Genomic DNA, 21,340 nt, shown 5'->3' on the forward strand with positions numbered 1-21,340 from the left:
TGTCTGCCCCTGATCCCTGCCAGAAGAAGTTTGTGCTTCTTGGTGGGTGTTAGCCTGTTTCTGTTGCTCTGAGTTCTGATCTTCTGCTGCCTGACCCTTTGGACCGTGTTCGGACGACCCCTTTATCTTGTCCTTCGGCTTTTGATTTGCTATCTCTTGTTACTGACCCTGGACTGTGACCAGACTTTCGCCTCCGTCTTATCTCTTGGTTATCTACGTCCTCTCTCTGTATTGACCCCAGAACGTCTGACTCTTCTGCCTCATGGCCTGTCCGTGAGTAGTGACTAGGGTCACACATACACACACAATTTTGGAGTAATTGATGTTGAAGAAATGATAAGTTTTAGCATGTTGTATTACAGTATATTATCTTAAAACTATTTATTATAACTTCATTGTTTATACTTTGATGTTACAGGTACTGTTGTACTTCTGAGTATGTTTTGCATGAACAGATCACCCAGCATGTGGGATAATCCTGAGGTAAGTGGAGCCTAGAGAGATAGATAGATCTATAACGTACTGATTATGGATGAACACTTAAGGTACCTTCACATTAAGCGACGCTGCAGCGATATCGACAATGATGCCGATCGCTGCAGCGTCGCTGTTTGGTCGCTGGAGAGCTGTCACACAGACCGCACTCCAGCGACCAACGATGCCGAGGTCCCCGGGTAACCAGGGTAAGCATCGGGTTACTAAGCGCAGGGCCGCGCTTAGTAACCCGATGTTTACCCTGGTTACCAGTGTAAAATGTAAAAAAAACAAACAGTACATACTCACCTTCTGCTGTCTGTCACATGTCCCTCGCCGTCTGCTTCCCGCACTGACTGTGAGCGCCGGCCGTAAAGTACAGCACAGCGGTGACGTCACCGTTGTGCTCCTGCTTTTACTTTACGGCCGGCACTCACAGTCAGTGCGGGAAGCAGACGGCGAGGGACGTGTGACAGACAGCAGAAGGTGAGTATGTACTGTTTGTTTTTTTTACTTTTACAATGGTAACCAGGGTAAATATCGGGTTACTAAGCGCGGCCCTGCGCTTAGTAACCCGATATTTACCCTGGTTACCATTGTAAAACATTGCTGGCATCTTTGCTTTTGCTGTCAAACACGACCATACACGCCGATCTGACGAACAAATAAAGTTCTGAACTTTATTCAGCGACCAGCGACATCACAGCAGGTTCCAGATCGCTGCTGCCTGTCAAACTAAACGATATCGCTATCCAGGAAGCTGCAACGTCACGGATCGCTATCGTTATCGTTGCAAAGTCGCTTAGTGTGAAGGTACCTTTACCCTAAGTGTATGCACAATTCGACTTGCGCTTGATTGGCCACATAGTCGGCAATCATATAATTATATCATAATATTATGTTTTCTCTGCCTTTCGTGTAGAATTTTAAGTTAACATTGTTTTTCATATACCGTATATTGTGAATGAACTCTATTACTTTGTATAATGAAGCAATAAATTTTCACAACCCAATTTATGAGTCGTCTGTTTTATGATTTTAGGATTTTGACCCTCTGAGGTTTTCACCCGAGAATTCGTCAAAGAGACATTCACATGCGTATGTTCCATTCTCAGCTGGATCAAGGTAAGACATCTAGAAACATTTTAAAAATGGGCTCCCTACATTGACATCATACTAAAACTCATCTAAAGTTCAATGAGAAAGGTTTTTATTCAATACAAGGCATTACAGCACAGCAGTTACACATCAGAGTTGAGGCACAAAGCTTGGTGGTTACACATCAGAGTTGAGGCACAGAACTTGGTGGTTACACATCAGAGTTGAGGCGCAGAGCTTGGTGGTTACACATCAGAGTTGTGGTACAGAGCTAGGTGGTTACACATCAGAGTTGTGGTACAGAGCTTGGTGGATACACATCAGAGTTGAGGCACAGAGCTTGATGGTTACACATCAGAGTTGAAGCACAGAGCTTGGTGGTTACACATGAGAGTTGAGGCACAGAGCTTGGTGGTTACACATCAGAGTTGAGGCGCAGAGCTTGGTGGTTACACATCAGAGTTGAGGCACAAAGCTTGGTGGTTACACATCAGAGTTGAGGCACAGAGCTTGGTGGTTACACATCAGAGTTGAGGCACAGAGCTTGGTAGTTACACATCAAAGTTGAGGCACAGAGCTTGGTGGTTACACATCAGAGTTGAAGCAAAGAACATCAGAATTGAAAACAAAACTTGGCTACAATCTTACTTACTGATGGCACAATTACTTGCATAATGTTTAATTAGAAGAGGCTTTTATTCAATATGAGGCACAGAATATTGGAGGTTATAGATCAGATTTTAGGCACAGATGTTAGCAGTTACATATCTTGGTTGAGGAACACAGCATGACGGTTACACATCAAGGATCAAACACAGAGCTTTGTGGTTACCTGTGAGAGTTGTGCATAGAAATTGGAGCTTGACCCTAGTAAGAAGAACTGACTGTTAACACAATTTATAATACAGTATGTCATTTAATTGATAGTTGCCGGGCCTGGCCGTTTGTCTCCTTTTCTGTCTCAGGTAGCCTATATAAAACCGTCATCTCAGCTTGTGCCCACTCACAATATACACTATTGTATGGTATGTTTTGGGTGTTCATATATAAAGCCTGTAGATTTGGCATCAGTGGCATTTACCTGCCACAATCAAAGTTCTTATTTTTATTATTATTCCACATAATGAGTACAAAATATAAGATAAAGGGTTAAAATTGTCAATCAAGACCAAAACCTTTTATATTCTCTCCCCCAGAAACTGCATAGGACAGAACTTCGCTATGAATGAGATGAAAGTTGCCATCGCACTCACGTTACCAAGATTTGAGCTGAGTCTGGACCCCGACAACGAGCCAAAGCTGATCCCTCAACTCGTCTTACGTTCTGTGAACGGCATTCACCTGAACCTGAAGAAAATAGAAAAAGCTTCATCATAAATCCTGAAGTCTTGAACCTCCGTGCCTCTGTCGTGTCTTTACTATTCATGTTGTACTGCTGCTATGAGCCACAAAAATACGTATTGTAAAATAAAAACTAATAATTATGGACTGGTCAGTTCCTGAAGGGTATTGTATGATGCCCCTTACAGGAATTTAAATGGAATAGCAGAATTAGTCAGGAATGCATTCTCGTTATATAATAGCCTTGAGGATGCTTCCAGCTTCATTGAGGGAGGCAGCATAACAGTGGATTTTCTGTGAAAAATTTGGCAGCCAAAATCCACAACCATGTAGATGACATATTAACAAATTTAAATAGCTGCAGAGATTTTCTGCAAGTAAATTCACCAGGGATTTTTACTTCTTCAGAGTTTTTGAGGTGGATTTTTACTACAAGTTATTCATACAGATTTTGTCATGGATTTGCAGCGGAAAAACTCATCCTGTGCCCAACTACCCTTTTACATCCGACTTGGGCTATAAGCCCTCTGTGGCCTTGAACCCCTGAGCACTGCCCTAATGCCCAAAGGTCTTAGCGGAGCCAGGACAATCCGTAAGGTTGACACTTATTCCACGGAACTCACACATTTCTAAAGTGTTCCAAAGTTCTGCGGACTTATAAGTAAGTAACATCTGGGGATAGTGCACCAATATGTATTGCTGAAGACATTTCTCAGCATAGAAGTATAATATAGAATATATTAGCTGACAGTAACATTTCTGATTAGTTTCAATCAGGACAATATGACCGCCAGTTGGTAAACGTTTACCGATCAGTGGTCGTTTAAGGATGCCTAAAGCAAACAATACGCTCAGAATGATCTATACTAAATCTCTAAGTACACATAGGCTTCCATGGTTCTCAGAAGTGCAAGTCCTGATTACACAGGATGAAGCTCCCTCATTTATTATTTGCTTTCTACCGTGCTTGGAATATTTTGTTTTATTCAATTCTACAAATAATTTTTTTGGGCAATTTATTATCTAAATATAATATAATATAAATAAATAAATGTCCCCTTCTTAGCATAATCTGATGATACATGTCTAACCATTTGTAGATACAGTGCCACAATGCTGTTACATCATTACAATGGCCTCTAGGGCTCACTCACACGTCCATGCAATTTGGTCCAATGTCTTCCCGAAATACACGGATTGGCCACAGATTTCCCGACCAAACATTTAAAAAAATAAACATGAAATATTTTCCATAATTTAATCCCCCATGAAAATCTCATGTTAAGATTCACTATCAAAAAGGCTTCTCATTTTAATAGGGCTTTTTCTCCAATTATCACCTCTTTCAGGTTTATGAAACCTTTTCAATATTTTAGAAATGTAAACTTTTTAGAAATTTTAGCTTTTAGGCCTCCGATTCATGAAGACCGGCGTTGGTCACATCAATCCTGTTGCTAGGAAAGCCTCGGACTATTTTCAAGAAATCACAGAATGAGCCCAAATTTTTCAATTGAGAAGCATAAATTTCCTCTTGAAAGGAAGCATCAGATTCCTGCTTCACGAACAATGGACGGCTTGAATCGGTCACTTGTTCCATTAGGCTATGTTCACACACAGCATTTTTTTCCGCAGCCAAAACCTTCTTTCTTGACAGTAAAAATGCTAATTTTGCTTCATTTGTGTTAATTTATTGTTTTTTTGGGTGCAGATTAAATGAGGGTTTTGTCTAGAGTATATGTTTGATAAAGGTAGTTTTATTCACCAAAAAGCACATCAAAAACTTTGCAAAAAATGCCAGTGCATTTTTTGAAGTGGTTTTCTTTCACATTCTCATTGCTGTCTATCGTGGAAAAAAATGCTAGAAAATTGCTGAAATAATTGACGTGCAGCAGATTTAAAAAACGCTGCAGTTCTCAAATTCAGTTGGGAAAAAAAAAACAAGCGCGTACGCGAGATTTATTACATCTCATTGCTTTTACTGGTTCTTTAAAAAGCAGCTTTTAATTTGCATAAAAAATGCAGCAAAAAGAAACATGCTGCAGAAATGTTGCATGTGAACATAGTCTTATTGTTCTACTCTGAAATGTTTCAGCGTTACAAAATAAATGCATCTTGGATTATTAGTCAAAATCGGTTCCTGGCTCTTTTCTCCCAGCTGTGCTCCGGAAAGGTCTTTCCCTGTGGTTGGTGCATGGCGCCACACCTTTAAGGTTAGGGATCCACTAAGACGTGGCAGCAGGTATCATACACAGTGATCAGAATGGTAAACTTTGCCTCGCGGCTTTAGATTGGTGTATGAATTTTGGATGTGCTGTCCATGTCTTTCTATACAGCTATGTATATAGGGAGAGACCTGTCAAAGACATGGATCGGGGCTAGGAGACGCCACTCTGGGATCCACATTGGACTTGCCTGTTTGTTAGGTAATCCTTGCATGTGTTGCGGCTGTCGAACAGCCGTGAGATATAGAGCCGTGGGGACTCGAACATAGTATTCGAGCACCCAAAAGTCAATCGGTTAGCACCCGAGCATGATCAATAACACCTTATCCAAGCACGCTCGCTCATCACTACTTGTCAGCCAAGACACAGGCCACATTGAGGAGCAGTCGTGCAGCCAGCGTCTGCCCTTGGTTCATCCAGTGTGAACCTTTCCTTTTGGCCGGCGTCAAACTTGCGAGAGCAATGCGAGAAACTCTAGCGAGTCTTTTGCCTCAATACCCGACACTGCCGCCGTCACTCAGGATCCGAATGCCGTCGGCAGTGCCGGGTATTGAGGCGAGAGACACTCACGAGTTTCTTGCATTGCTCTCGCAAGTGTGACCCCGGCCTTAAAGTTGATATTTACTCTTGAACGCTATTTTCTGCATTTTCTAAGAGGTTCTAAATCCTCTCCTGATGAATTTATTATTATAGTGGTGCATTGTCTTTATAATAGAAGGCTCCAAAGCCTTCTACAGATAAATATCTTTAATAGATAACAATACCATTATGGCTGCCTGCCTTCTCACTCTGCACAATCCAGTTTCTCTCGTGAACTGATCACTGGAATGTCTGTGTATGTGCCGGTGCACACACCTTCCCCAGGTAATTGTCCCCTCCTCTATTCATTGCCCTTTGGATATGTGAGACTGCAGCTCCTCCTGGTACTATTATATATGTTCCTGGATGTATAGCAGGAAAGTCCAGACATGGCTTCTTCCATACTGCTAGGTCTCTCCTCCCTGAGCCTCGCTGAGCTCATGCACTGGGCAGCCTACCTGTGTGTCCTGTACCTGGTCTACAAGATCTCCAGAGTCTTCCTGACACAGAAGAAGCTGGAGACAGCACTGAGTGCTTTTCCGGGTCCTGAACGTCACTGGTTGTATGGCATTGCTCACAAGGTAAGTGGCGTTGGATTTCTTTCCAAAAATGGTGATAAACCCTAATGTTCATTGACACAACTTTCTCATGGGATTTGCATTTTAATTTTTCAGTTTCAAAGTCTCTGTTTCTTCTCATTAAGTGGAAATTTTCATCACATATACAAAAACATTTCTAATGTTCCCCTGACAGGTGCAGCGTTTAGGTTTTCGGTTCCTGAATGAATATGATGTCCTATTTAAAGTGTCATTCTAATTATGTGTGCATACATCACCCAGCTTTGCACACAGACTTCCCTCTGCTCCTAGCATTCTCATGGTATGCATTTCAGCTCACCCCAGCTTACCCTGTGTTATGACCTTGTTTACTCAGGCTTGATTGTATGCATCTGGTCCACCCTTAATTCTCTGACCAAGATAAGCAGAGACCACTCCTCTCTGCTTCACACCTGAACGCACTTAGGGTACCGTCACACAGTACCATTTTAATCGCTACGACGGCACGATCCGTGACGTCGCAGCGATCGTATGATTATCGCTCCAGCGTCGTAGACTGCGGTCACACGTTGCAATCACGGCGCTGGAGCGATGCCGAAGTCCCCGGGTAACCAGGGTAAACATCGGGTAACTAAGCGCAGGGCCACGCTTAGTAACCCGATGTTTACCCTGGTTACCAGCGTAAACGTAAAAGAAACAAACAGTACATACTTACATTCCGGTGTCTGTACCCGGCGTTCTGCTTCTCTCCACTGTGTAAGCGCCATAGCCGGAAAGCACAGCAGTGACGTCAGACGTCACCGCTGTGCTCGCTTTCCGGCTGGCAGACGCTCACACAGTGCAGAGAAGCTGAGACGCCGGAGGACAGACACCGGAATGTAAGTATGTACTGTTTGTTTTTTTTACGTTTACGCTGGTAACCAGGGTAAACATCGGGTTACTAAGCGCGGCCCTGCGCTTAGTTACCCGATGTTTACCCTGGTTACAAGCGAACATATTGCTGGATCACTGTCACACACAACGATCCAGCGATGTCAGCGGGTGATCAAGCGACGAAAGAAAGTTCCATACGATCTGCTACGACGTACGATTCTCAGCAGGATCCCTGATCGCTGCTGCGTGTCAGACACTGCGATATCGTAACGATATCGCTAGAACGTCACGAATCGTACCATCGTAGCGATCAAAATGGTACTGTGTGACGGTACCCTTAGTTGTACATATATTGCATAGCTAAAGTCTGCATGACTTTAGTCTGAAGTGTGATTTCTAGAAGTGTGTTCTAAAAGTGTGAAGATAACAGTAGAATTAAAACCTGAATTGAACCTGAAGGGAACTGAAGGTAACTGGCCAGTCACTGTAAACAATGTTTCTGTTTGTTTTCACTCTCACCCCTATAATCCTTCACTTTAGGCTACCTCCCCTAATCCCTACACCAAGTAAGGAACTGTTCATCTCTGCTTCAATTCTCCCCATCCATCTCACCTCCTCCTCAGAACTGTTCCTTAACCTACAATCCTCTGCCTCCAAACACAGACAGCCCCATCATGCCCTCTCCTGCTCCCACCTGCTAACACTTTCTCTGCTCCTTCTCACTGCTGGTGATATCTCTCCAAATCCTGGTCCTCCTCACCACATTCCCACCATCATTTCTACCTCCCATCCACGCTCTATCACAAATTTCCGTAACCTCTCTAACCTTATACCCAATCGCCCAGCTCCCACTTCCCCAGTCCCACTAACAGGAGCTCTGTGGAAGGCTCGCTCTGTCTGCAACAAGCTTTCCTACATTCATGATCTCTTTGTTACTACCAAACTTTCATTTCTTGCCATCACCTAAACCTGGCTCACCCCTTCCGACACAGCCTCCCCTGCTGCACTCTCTTATGGTGGCCTCCACCTTTCTAACACCCCCCGCTGCAGCAGCAAACATGGCGGAGGAGTTGGTTTTCTCCTGTCAGATAACTGCTCCTTCACCCCAATCCCACTTCCACCCCCTGTTACCCTCCCTTCCTTTGAGGTGCACTCTGTGCGCATCTACTCCCCCTCCAACCTCCAACTGGCTGTCATTTACCGCCCCCCAGGGCCAGCTACCACCTTCTTTGACCACTTCACCACCTGGCTACTTCATTTCCTTTCTGCGGACATCCCCACTATCATCATGGGCGATTTCAACATCCCCATTGACACTTCCCTCTCAGCTGCCACTAAACTTCTATCTCTCACTTCCTCCTTCGGCCTCACTCAATGGTCTTCTGCAGCCACTCACAAAGATGGTCACACACTGGACCTCATCTTCACCTGCCTCTGCTCCCTATCTAACCTCTCTAACTCACCTCTTCCTCTCTCTGACCACAACCTTCTCACATTCTCTTCCCTCTCCACTCCATGTCTACAATCCGCACCCCACAAACTTTCACACCCTCGCAGAAATCTTAAACATCTTGACCTACATTCATTCTCTGAATCCCTCCTCCCTCTCACAGACATAAGTTCTTTACACAACACGGATGACGCTGCCGCTCTATATAACACCACAATAGCTGTAGCTCTGGAATCTGCTGCCCCACTTACACATACCAAAGCTCGCAAAATCAACAGACAGCCCTGGCACACCAGCCTGACCAAAGAACTGAGGCGAGCCTCCAGGGCTGCTGAGCGCAGATGGAAAAGATCCCACTCCAACGAGCACTTCATCGCATTCAAACAGTCCCTCACTACTTTCAAGACCACACTCGCCACAGCTAAACAAACCTACTTCTCATCTCTCATATCCTCCCTGTCTCACAACCCTAAACAGTTATTCAACACTTTCAATTCTCTCCTCCGTCCCCCAGCACCTCCTCCCTCCCCACTTCTCTCAGCTGAAGACTTTGCCTCATTTTTCAAGCAGAAGATTGATAACATCAGAGACAGTTTTGGTAAACAACCCCCAGAGCCCTTCCTCCCGACTTCCCAGCCCTCCACCTCCAAAACCAACTTCTCCACCATTACAGAAGATCAACTCTCCACTCTACTCTCAAGATCGCATCTCACCACCTGTGCACTTGACACTTCATCCCAAACCTCACCAAAGTCTTCATCCCAACCCTAACCCATCTCTTCAACCTATCACTAACAACTGGTGTTTTCCCCTCAAGCTTTAAACATGCCTCAATCACACCTATCCTCAAAAAGCCTTCTCTTGACCCATCCTCTGTATCTAGCTATCGCCCTATATCACTTCTCCCTTATGCCTCCAAACTACTGGAACAACACGTCTACCTTGAACTGTCCTCCCATCTCTCTTCTTGCTCCCTCTTTGACCGCTTACAATCTGGCTTCCGGTCACACTACTCCACTGAAACTGCCCTAACTAAGGTCACCAATGACCTCTTAACCGCCAAGAGCAAGCGACACTACTCTGTCCTCCTCCTCCTCGATCTGTCGGCTGCCTTTGACACAGTGGACCATTCCTTATTATTACAGACCCTCTCATCCCTTGGCATCACAGACTTGGCCCTATCCTGGATCTCCTCATACCTAACAGACCGGACATTCAGCGTCTCCCACTCAAACACCACCTCCTCACCTCGCCCCCTATCTGTCGGAGTCCCTCAAGGTTCAGTCCTTGGGCCTCTGCTCTTCTCCATTTACACCTTTGGCCTGGGACAGCTCATAGAATCTCATGGCTTCCAGTATCACCTGTATGCTGATGACACACAGATCTACATCTCTGGACCAGATATCACCTCCCTGCTAACCAGAATCCCTCAATGTCTGTCCACTATTTCATCCTTCTTCTCCGCTAGATTTCTGAAACTTAACATGGACAAAACAGAATTCATCATCTTTCCCCCATCTCACGCGACCCCCCCAACGAACCTATCCATTACAGTGCATGGCTGCCCACTCTCCCCAGTCCCACAAGCTCGCTGCCTCGGGGTAATCCTTGACGCTGATCTCTCCTTCAAACCACATATCCAAGCCCTTTCCATTTCCTGCCGACTTCAACTCAAAAATATTTCACGAATCCGTACATTCCTCAACCAAGAATCTGCAAAAACCCTAGTCCATGCCCTCATCATCTCTCGCCTTGACTACTGCAACCTCCTGCTCTGTGGCCTCCCCTCTAACACTCTCGCACCCCTCCAATCTATTCTAAACTCTGCTGCCCGACTAATCCACCTGTCCCCCCGCTATTCCCTGGCCTCTCCCCTCTGTCAATCCCTTCACTGGCTCCCCATTGCCCAGAGACTCCAGTACAAAACCCTAACCATGACATACAAAGCCATCCACAACCTGTCTCCTCCATACATCTGTGACCTCGTCTCCCGGTACTTACCTACACGCAACCTCCGATCCTCACAAGATCCCCTTCTCTACTCCCCTCTTATCTCCTCTTCCCACAATCGTATACAAGACTTCTCTCGCGTATCACCCCTACTCTAGAACCGTCTACCACAACACATCAGACTCTCGCCTACCATCGAAACCTTCAAAAAGAGCCTGAAGACCCACCTCTTCCGACAAGCCTACAAGCTGCAGTAACCACCGATCGACCAAACCGCTGCATGACCAGCTCTATCCTCGCTTACTGTATTCTCACCCATCCCTTGTAGATTGTGAGCCTTGGCTGGCAGGGTCCTCTCTCCTCCTGTACCAGTTATGACTTGTATTGTCTAAGAATATTGTACTTGTTTTTATTATGCATACCCCTCCTCACATGTAAAGCGCCATGGAATAAATGGCGCTATAACAATAAATAATAATAATAATAATAATAATAATAATAATGTGTGACCTCCACCCCGCAGTCCTGACGTATATGTGACCCGGGTGCTAGATGGCGAGTGTTCGAATCTTGTTGAGCCGGAAGAGGTTACTGGATGGCACATATCTGTTGGTCCATGCAGGCCAATTACTGATAGTTAATATTTGGTGTATATACTCTGTTGTTGGCTGAATTATGTCAAAGTCAACATGGTGTTGGTTGGGCTATACTTTTATTCTTTTGTGTGGTTTGACCATTCCGACCATTTTTTCTGGATCAAGGGTATTGGATGGTTCTGCATGCTTAACCCTGGTACTGAATTCTGATGGTAATAGGAGACCGTACAAGAAATATGTTCTTTAAAGGGACTAAGTTCATAGTTATGCATCGGTCTTAATAAAGACAGTCGTCTGATATTCCGACTGTGTCCTAAAGAATAAGAATCCATTTACTGATACAGATGTAATCCTAGTCCCTAAGGGGTTGTTGTTGTTGTTGCTGTTGCTGCTTCTGCAGAGTTCTTGTCTTACAGGTCTTGGTAACCATTAAAAAATGGAAGCTGGAAGTCACTCAATGAAAATGTTGCTGACGATTTAATGATGTAACGTGCTAATGTTTTCTCTGCTGCTGATGCCTGACACAACTGTTTATTGTATTAATATGCCTTTTATATGTGATATTGGGGAGATTAGGGAGCGACACTGCAGACACCGGGTCAGGGAAAAGTTAATGGTTAGTCATGCCCTGCGGTAGGGATGAGTGTTGGGAGCAAAAGGAGTGTGTTGCTCAGAAGTTCTAGAAAGTTAGAAACTGGAGAGCTCATAGGGAGGACGTGACAAGTTACAGCAGTGAGAAAAAAAAAAAGCTCAAAGCTCACCAGCACTACTGAATGATGCAATCCGTGCTATATTCATCAAACGGAGGGTCGGTAGAATCAGCACGAACAAGTAAGTAGCAGGAATTTTAACACATTCATCTGTTGATAAAAAAATATTTATTTTACTTTATTAGTGATTCATTAAAATGCAAAAAAAAAAAAAGTAGAACAAGAAAAACGAATGCTGTTCTGGCAATAAGCCGCCATTAGTTACAGTATAAAGTGATATATTAGTTTGCAGAATGAGTGTGTGTTAGGCTAGCATCACACTAGAGAAAAATACGGACGAGTGAGAGGCGCAAAAACAACGCAGTGCACACGGACCAATGATTCTCTATGGGACAACTCCTATCTGCCATATATTTCTCGGCTGTATTTAACGGGCTGAGAAAATCGCAGCATGCTGCGTTTGTCAGCTTATTCCTCCAAAAATACGCCAATGAAAGTGTATGGGGACGAGAAAAATACGGATTACACACGGACCATCAGTGTGACTTGCGAGAAATTCGCAGCGGTGTTCTATGGAAAAGCCGGCAATTCAGTGCGGTGTACAGTAAAATCACACTGACAGGTTAGAATAGAATAGCTAAAATAAATGTCTACACATAGAATAGGTAGATATATATATATGTCAGGGAGACACATATATATATATTTATATTTAATACAGAGCTAGATAGCATAAAAGCCGGTAATTCAATGGCCGGCTTTTGCTATCTCCTTACAAAACCCGACATGATATGAGACATCGTTTACATACAGTAAACCATTTCATATCCGTTATATTTTTACATATCCCTCACTAATAATGTTAGTAGTGTGTGTGTGTGTGCAAAATTTTGGAGCTCGAGGTGTTAAAATAAAGGGTTAAATCACGGAAAAAACTGGTGTGGGCTCCCGCGCAATTTTCTCTGCCAGAGTGGGAAAGGCCAGTGACTGAGGGTACAGATATTAATAGCCTAGAAAGGGACCATGGTTATAGGACCCCCCCTGGCTAAAAACATTTGCCCCCAGCCACCCCAGAAAAGGCACATCTGTAAGATGCACCTATTCTGGCACTTGGCCTCTCTCTTCCCACTCCCGAGTAGCGGTGGGATATGGGGTAATAAAGGGTTAATGTCATCTTGCTATTGTAAGGTGACATTAAGCCTGGTTAATAATGGAGAGATGTCAATAAGACACCTATCCATTGTTAATCTAATATTAGTAAAGGGTTAAAAATACACACACATTAAGAATAAAGTATTTTAATTAAATAAATAAACACATAGGATTTGATTATCCTTATTGTACACTCAATCCAACTGAAGACCCTCGTTCTCCTCTAAAAAAATGAAAATAAAAAAGCAACAATACCCCAAACCTGTCAGCCATACAGTCATGTCCCACGATGTAAATCCAGTTACAACCAGGAGCCTGCTAATGCGACCGCTCCTGGCTGTAAAAGACTGGGGAATGAATGAAATGAGGGTAATGGAGTTTTGGTGACTAGCAGTGCCGTCACCAAAGCTGTGCCCCCCGGTGGCATAAGCTCATTTGAACTGTAGCATGAGAAAATATTCAGAAAAGTTCCCACGCTACAGCTCAAATTAGTTTATGCCACCAGGGGGCGCAGCCTCGGTGACGTCACCGCTGGTCACCAGCTCCGTTACCTTCATTTCATTCATTCCCCAGTCTCTTACAGCCAGGAGCGGTCACATTAGCAGGCTCCTGGTTGTAACTGTATTTAACCCCTTCAGATGGATTTATGTATGTGTAGTCAAGATGGGTCTTCTACTCTGGATACTGGTTGGACCTTCAAAGGTTTTACCTCAAATCTTTCTTCTTCTTAACAGTTTAAGCGAGATGGGACTGATTTGCAACTAATGAACAGTTATGCAAAACAATTTGACTGTGCCTTCCCCCTGTGGCTTGGAAATTTCTTTGCCTACCTCATTGTCTATCATCCAAATTATATGAAGGCCATTTTGTCCAGACAAGGTGAGAAATAATACTGGTTATGATTTTTTTTTATAAACAGTATAAACACTCACCGGCCACTTTATTAGGTACACCATGCTAGTAACGGGTTGGACCCCTTTTGCCTCTTAGGCCTACCTTGGTTGTAACGGGTGGCGATTTGAGTCACTGTTGCCTTTCTATCAGCTCAAACCAGTCTGCCCATTCTCCTCTGACCTCTGGCATCAACAAGGCATTTCCGCCCACAGAACTGCCGCTCACTGGATTTTTTTTCTTTTTCGGACCATTCTCTGTAAACCCTAGAGATGGTTGTGCGTGAAAATCCCAGTAGATCAGCAGTTTCTGAAATACTCAGACCAGCCCTTCTGGCACCAACAACCATGCCACGTTCAAAGGCACTCAAATCACCTTTCTTCCCCATACTGATGCTCGGTTTGAACTGCAGGAGATTGTCTTGACCATGTCTACATGCCTAAATGCACTGAGTTGCCGCCATGTGATTGGCTGATTAGAAATTAAGTGTTAACAAGAAGTTGGACAGGTGTACCTAATAAAATGGCCAGTGAGTGTATATTTTACATTTGAAATTTTTTCTATACCTTTTCATATTCTCTCTACTGTATGTGTGTGAATGATTTATTAAACTTTGTGCAAAGGTTTTGTCCCATAAGAACATCTTGTACTTGTTTGTGGAACATTTTTTCTTTAAAAGCAATGATGTAGTATTGGATTTTTTGGGGGTTGTCATTATGATTTATAAAGAGAAACCACAGTAATTTGACAATAAACGGCTTCACCCAACCACTAACCACGAGTGGAGAAAAAGTGTTATCATTCATATTCTATAAAAAAAAGGCCAAGAAAGCAAAAATTCTGCAGGGGTATGTAAACTTTTGAGCACAGCTGTATGTGATGTTTTCCTATAGGAACATCCTAGAGGAATAGTATCACCACCATGTTTCTAGGCATATTTTTAGCAACCTATACACAACAATCATGGCTATGGTAGATAGATAATTCAGGTTCATAATACATTACAAAAAATAAAAAATTCTGGGGCTTGAAACAGAAGCAATTATTTATTTGGACTCCCATGACAGCACTACGAGAGAGGGGATCCGCCCATTAGGAACAGGAAACCTACAGATACAAAAGGGCGGCACCTCTCCCATGCATCAGTTGTTTCCTGTTCCTAAGGGGACGGGATCCTAAAGAAGTTCTTTCTACAAGGATTCCAGGCCGGCCGGCCGACTCAGGTAGCGAGGGGGTCTCCTACCTCGGCCGGTGCGGGGTACCTGAAGCAGTCACGGTGGTCCCGGGGGGCTGCACGGCGGTGACTGAAGCAGCATGGAGCGGTCGCCAGGGGGTGTCCTGTCTCCAGAGCCAGTGTGCGGTAAGTGGAGCGGGCACCCTCCCTCGAGTGCTGTGAGACTGTGTTGAGGCGGCGGCATCTAGGTGGCGCCGACCGGAGCGCAGCTGGCTGGCCTCCATGTCCCACGTTGCTTGCAGCGCTGACAGGAAGCGCTGTGGGCTGTGGTGACGTCGGAAGGCGGAGCCGGCATCGACTTCCGGGTCACGGTGCTCCTGCGCATGCGCGGGGGCACCAAGATGGCGGCGCCCACCGATGATTGCACGCCGCTCTATCTCAGGGCCTCGGTGATTCCCTACAGCTGCAGGGAGGTGGGGGCCCAAACAGACGCTGTGCAGTAACGTGCTGACCGAAGGAGGGGCTTTATAAGACAGATCCTCCTCCGTGTTCCCTGCTTCTGGTCTCCAAATCATTCAGAATGGAGTCTGATCATGATCAGCAGGTTTTGCTGCTGGATGAAGCAGCCCAGAAGCCTATGGAGAAGGAACACGTGAAAAGGAGCGATGGATCTGGCCGCAGAAGTTCCTCCAGACAGGGGTCTGGAGCCTCGACCAAGAAAGATCCCCCTCTTGCTTTGGTATTTCTCTGGGTGTGAGCAACCACCGGTAAGTGCTCTTCGTGAAAGTTCACTCAGTGACTAGTCTTCCCTCATGTGTTTGTTGCTACAGGGAAGAAAAAATGTCAGTAAAACAAAGCATAGGGAATGTGCCATCTGTGGAGCTCCCTTGCCTGACTCACACCCTAAAAAATTATGTGACCCCTGTATCCAACAGACGGTGAGGTCTTGGAAAAGGGGAGGGGGATACGGCATTTAGATCTATAGACTAGTCTGCCTTACTTGCCCCCTCAGGTAGCAGAAGAATCCTCTTCTATTGCGGCCAGTCTGAAGGAGATGGTTAAAATGGAGGTCAGACAATCCATTAGAGACCTTTCACAAGCGGGAGGCTCTAAGCGGAAAGCTCAGTGGACTTCCGATTCATCTGAGGATAAAGACAACAGCGAAGTCTCAGACGGTTCAGCAGCATCAGCCTCCTCTTCGGAAGAAGACACTGCTCATTTTTGTTTACTCATTGAGAGGGTAGATAAATTAATAAAAGCAGTCAGAGGTACTATGGGTATAACGGAACCCAAGCCTCAGCTATCCAAAGAACAGATGATGTTCAGTGGTCTAGAGCAGAAGAGGCGTAGAGTTTTTCCTCTGAATGAGAAAATACAAGAGCTCATTAATAAAGAGTGGAAAAAAAACAGAGAAAAAAGGATCTTTACCGCCAGCGCAAAAGCGTAGATATCCTTTTGATGACCCAGCTGTCAACAATTGGGAGAAAGCCCCTAAATTGGACGCGGCAATTGCCAAGGTGGCAAAGTGATCCTCTCTCCCATTTGAAGATATGGGAACTCTCAGAGACCCCCTGGATAGGAAGGTGGACACCTTTCTAAAAGGTACTTGGGAGATGGCTGCTGGCTCCTTAAGACCTGCGGTGGCGTCGACCTGTACGGCAAGGTCAATGATGGTCTGATTGGACCAGTTGGAGGAACAGCTAAAACAGGGAGCCTCTAGGGACTCTATAATCGCTGCATTACCGGTGATTCAGGAGAGGGCGGCTTTTTTATCAGATGCCTCCATTGACTCTGTAAAATTGGCAGCCAGAGCAGCTGGACTCTCGAATGCTGCTAGAAGAGCCTTATGGTTAAAATGCTGGCCTGGGGATTTGCAAGCGAAAGCAAAACTCTGTACTATCCCTTGTAAGGGTGAATATTTATTCGGACCCACTCTAGATGAACTATTATAGAAAGCAGGTGATGACAAGAAGAAATTTCCGAACCTATTCGGTTCGTATCGTCGTCCCTTCAACAAAAAGAAGTTTAATCGTGGAAGGAAGCGTACCTTCTCGCCAGTGAGAGATAGATCCAGATGGGATGATAAGCGAAAACGAGGTACAGGATTCATGTTTCGTCGTTCTTCGGCAGAAAGAAAAAAACAGGATCAATGACTAGTAATCCCCGTGGGGGGGAGATTGTTGCATTTCTCTGCAGAATGGTCAACAATCACAAACAGTGTGTGGATAAAGGACACTGTATCTCATGGACTTAAACTCGAATTTACTGATATTCCACGAGACAAATTCAAGTTAACCCCCTTGCGTTCATCTCCTGCTGAACAATCTGCGTTGGAAGAAGAAGTAATGACACTGTGCACTAAAAATGTCCTAGTAGGCGTTCCGCATTTTCAGGAAGGGAAAGGGTTTTACTCTCCCCTATTCCTAATTCAAAAACCTGATAAGACTTATAGGACTATTATACACTCACCGGCCACTTTATTAGGTACACCATGCTAGTAACGGGTTGGACCCCCTTTTGCCTTCAGAACTGCCTCAATTCTTCGTGGCATAGATTCAACAAGGTGCTGGAAGCATTCCTCAGAGGTTTTGGTCCATATTGACATGATGGCATCACACAGTTGCCGCAGATTTGTCGGCTGCACATCCCAAAGATGCTCCATACAAGGCAGGATGGATCCATGCTTTCATGTTGTTTACGCCAAATTCTGACCCTACCATCCGAATGTCGCAGCAGAAATCGAGACTCATCAGACCAAGCAACGTTTTTCCAATCTTCTACTGTCCAATTTCGATTAGCTTGTACAAATTGTAGCCTCAGTTTCCTGTTCTTAGCTGAAAGGAGTGGTACCCGGTGTGGTCTTCTGCTGCTGTAGCCCATCTGCCTCAAAGTTCGACGCACTGTGCGTTCAGAGATGCTCTTAGGCCTACCTTGGTTGTAACGGGTGGCAATTTGAGTCACTGTTGCCTTTCTATCAGCTCGAACCAGTCTGCCCATTCTCCTCTGACCTCTGGCATCAACAAGGCATTTCCGCCCACAGAACTGCCGCTCACTGGATTTTTTTTCTTTTTCGGACCATTCTCTGTAAACCCTAGAGATGGTTGTGCGTGAAAAATCCCAGTAGATCAGCAGTTTCTGAAATACTCAGACCAGCCCTTCTGGCACCAACAACCATGCCACGTTCAAAGGCACTCAAATCACCTTTCTTCCCCATACTGATGCTCGGTTTGAACTGCAGGAGATTGTCTTGACCATGTCTACATGCCTAAATGCACTGAGTTGCCGCCATGTGATTGGCTGATTAGAAATTAAGTGTTAACAAGAAGTTGGACAGGTGTACCTAATAAAGTGGCCAGTGAGTGTAAATCTTAAAGGCCTCAATAAATTTTTGGTGAAGCACACTTTTAAAATGGAATCCATTAATTCGGCAATAAAAATGCTTTTTGACAACTGTTTCATGATAGTAGTGGATTTGAAGGATGCCTACTATCATGTGCCTATTCATGTAGATTACCAGCAGTACCTGAGGGTAGCAGTGTTAATGAGTGGAACGACTTGACACTTTCAATTTAGAGCACTTCCCTTTGGGATAACTTCTGCCCCTAGGGTGTTTACGAAAATAATTGCTGAAGTCATGGCGTATTTAAGGGAATCAAACATCTTTATAATCCCCTACTTAGATGACTTGCTCATTGTAGGGAATTCGGTAGATCACTGCCTATCACAATGGGAAATTACTAAGACTAAATTAGAGCACCTAGGTTGGGTCATAAATTTCAAAAAGTCTAAATTACAGCCCCTTAATGTTCAAAAATTCCTGGGTTTGCTGTTAGATTCAAAAACACAACAGTGTCTTCTCCCTATAGAGAAGTTAGAACAGATCCAAAATCAGGTGTCAAAGCGATTAACACACCTTCCATGACTTTTCGACAAGCAATGTCCCTGCTAGGCCTACTCACATCATGCATACCAGCAGTAAAATGGGCGCAGTTCCATACCAGATCCCTACAAAAAGAGGTCTTATTCTAAGACAGAGCTTTAAAGGGCATGTTAAATGAAAAATTAACGTTGGGGTCATTTACATTACAGTCCCTTAGATGGTGGCTAGATAAACAAAATTTATCAGCTAGGGTACCCTGGATAATAAATGTTACCCGAATAATAACCACAGATGCTAGCTCTTCGGGGTGGGGAGCTTATATGGGAGACATGGTGGTCTAGGGTCAATGGAAACCCTTCACAACATTCTCATCCAACCAAAGAGAATTGTTTGCGGTTGAATTAGCTGTTAAAAATTCCTCATTTATCTGCAGGACCAGCACGTCAGAATCTTATCGGACAACAGAGTTGCAGTTGCTTATATAAACCGCCAAGGGGGAACACGTTCCGAAACATTAATGCAGATCACAGATCGCTTGTTCCGGATAGCCGAGTCAAATTTTCGATCTTTGACGGCTCTTCACATCAGAGGAAAGGAAAATGTGACAGCAGATTTCCTCAGCTGGAATATTCTGAAGCAAGGAGAATGGTGTCTCAACAAGGACGTGTTTAACCACATTGTCCACAGATGGGGTCAGCCAGTGGTGGATCTATTTGCCACCAGGAGCAACAAAAAAGTATAAAAGTTTTGTTCTCTAAATCCCAGGGAGAATCCTCTGGCAGTGGATGCCTTCCTAGTAAAATGGGATTTCCCACTGGCCTATGTGTTTCCACCATTGAACCTATTGCCTCTAGTGGTGAGAAAAATCAGGGAAGATCGAGCAAAGGTCATCCTGATTGCCCCCTTTTGGCCCAGAAGAACATGGTTTGCCTCCCTCAGGACGATGTCAGTATCTCCTCCCTGGGTACTACCGGAGATTCCGAACCTACTTTCTCAAGGACCGATCTTCCATCAACAAGTGGCACCGCTCCATTTAACGGCTTGGAGTTTGAACGGTCACTGTTGGTAGATAGAGGTTTTTCTCCAAACTATAGAAACACTCCTAAAGAGTAGGAAGCAAATAACTACAAGAATCTACTCTAGAACTTGGAGAAAATTCTTAGCCTGTTCAAAATTTAATGTCCAAGAAGGGGTACCAATACATCAAATTTTAGAGTTTCTGCAGAAGGGGTTTGAATTGAAACTCTCTACTAGTACCTTAAGAGTGCAGGTTTCAGCCATGGGGGCCCTATTTTCCTGCAATATAGCCAACAACTATTGGATAGCGAGATTTATTAAAGCGGTTAATAGATCTAGACCAATACATAAAGATAGAACGGTTTCGTGGGATCTAAACTTAGTTCTGTCATCCTTAACAAAACCCCCCTTTGAACCCCTTCAAGATGCGTCAATAAAAATGTTGACCCTTAAGACAGCTTTTTTACTTGCCATAACCTCAGCTCGCATGATAGGGGATATCCAGGCACTTTCTAGACTTCCTCCATACATAGAATTCTTATCAGATAGAGTGGTACTTAAACCGGATCCAGCATACCTACCGAAGGTAGCGTCACGATTTCATAGGTCACAGGAAATAGTCTTGCCAGCCTTTATTCCTAATCCCTCTAATCCTAAAGAACATGAGCTCCATACGTTAGATGTCAGGAGATCTCTTTTGCAGTATATCTCAGTCACCGATATCTGGAAGAAAGATAATGCACTGCTTCTTTCCTTCCAAAGTCCGAGAAAGGGGTGTAGAGTATCCAAGTATTTGCTAGCTAAATGGATTAGGGAGGTTATCTCTCTAGCTTATACAGCAGGTGGGGGGCCGCCTCCGCAGAATCTGAAGGCACATTCCACCCGAGCCATGGTGTCATCCTGGGCGGAAAGATCTGGAGTATCAGTGGAACAAATATGTACGGCGGCCACATGGTCATCCCCTTCCACCTTTTTTTAAGCACTATAGGTTGGATTTGGGTTACTCTTCTGATCTCACCTTCGGGTTAAGGGTGCTGCAAACTATAGTCCCTCCCTAAGGTAGTTTATGTCTCTGTAAATCTCTCATAGTGCTGTCATGGGAGTCCGAATAAAGCATTAAGCTACTTACGGGTAGCGGCATTTTTCGGAGGCCCATGACAGCACCCTTAGTTCCCTCCCTATGCACGTGGGGGTTGCACTTTCTAAGACTGTGTACATGTATTTATGGAGATATGTAGATCTCATGTGTAATATCTAGCTACATTGTAATAAAAAAAAAAATTTCTGATATAAACTGTATATATTGTATAATTGTATGCCACTAACCGCGGTAGTCCTCTCAGGCTCTGAAATACAACTGATGCAGGGGAGAGGTG

General features: G+C 44.5%; 2 protein-coding genes across 2 annotated transcripts in view; both read left to right on the top strand.

The window, feature by feature from the left end:
- The window catches only part of LOC143788558 (cytochrome P450 4B1-like), a 29,201-nt gene extending 26,143 nt beyond the window's left edge, over positions 1-3,058 (top strand). Inside the window, exons 10-12 of the mRNA XM_077278321.1 lie at positions 419-483; positions 1,517-1,599; positions 2,769-3,058. Coding sequence (XP_077134436.1) covers positions 419-483; positions 1,517-1,599; positions 2,769-2,949 — 329 coding nt within the window. The 3' untranslated portion in view covers positions 2,950-3,058. The remainder of the gene's footprint in view (positions 1-418; positions 484-1,516; positions 1,600-2,768) is intronic.
- A 2,980-nt stretch (positions 3,059-6,038) lies between these two features.
- Positions 6,039-21,340, top strand: part of LOC143788559 (cytochrome P450 4B1-like) — a 39,669-nt gene continuing 24,367 nt past the window's right edge. Inside the window, exons 1-2 of the mRNA XM_077278322.1 lie at positions 6,039-6,295; positions 13,737-13,881. Coding sequence (XP_077134437.1) covers positions 6,104-6,295; positions 13,737-13,881 — 337 coding nt within the window. The 5' untranslated portion in view covers positions 6,039-6,103. The remainder of the gene's footprint in view (positions 6,296-13,736; positions 13,882-21,340) is intronic.

The sequence above is a fragment of the Ranitomeya variabilis genome, chromosome 8 (assembly GCF_051348905.1).
Source record: "Ranitomeya variabilis isolate aRanVar5 chromosome 8, aRanVar5.hap1, whole genome shotgun sequence".
In the NCBI taxonomy this organism is placed as follows: domain Eukaryota; kingdom Metazoa; phylum Chordata; class Amphibia; order Anura; family Dendrobatidae; genus Ranitomeya; species Ranitomeya variabilis.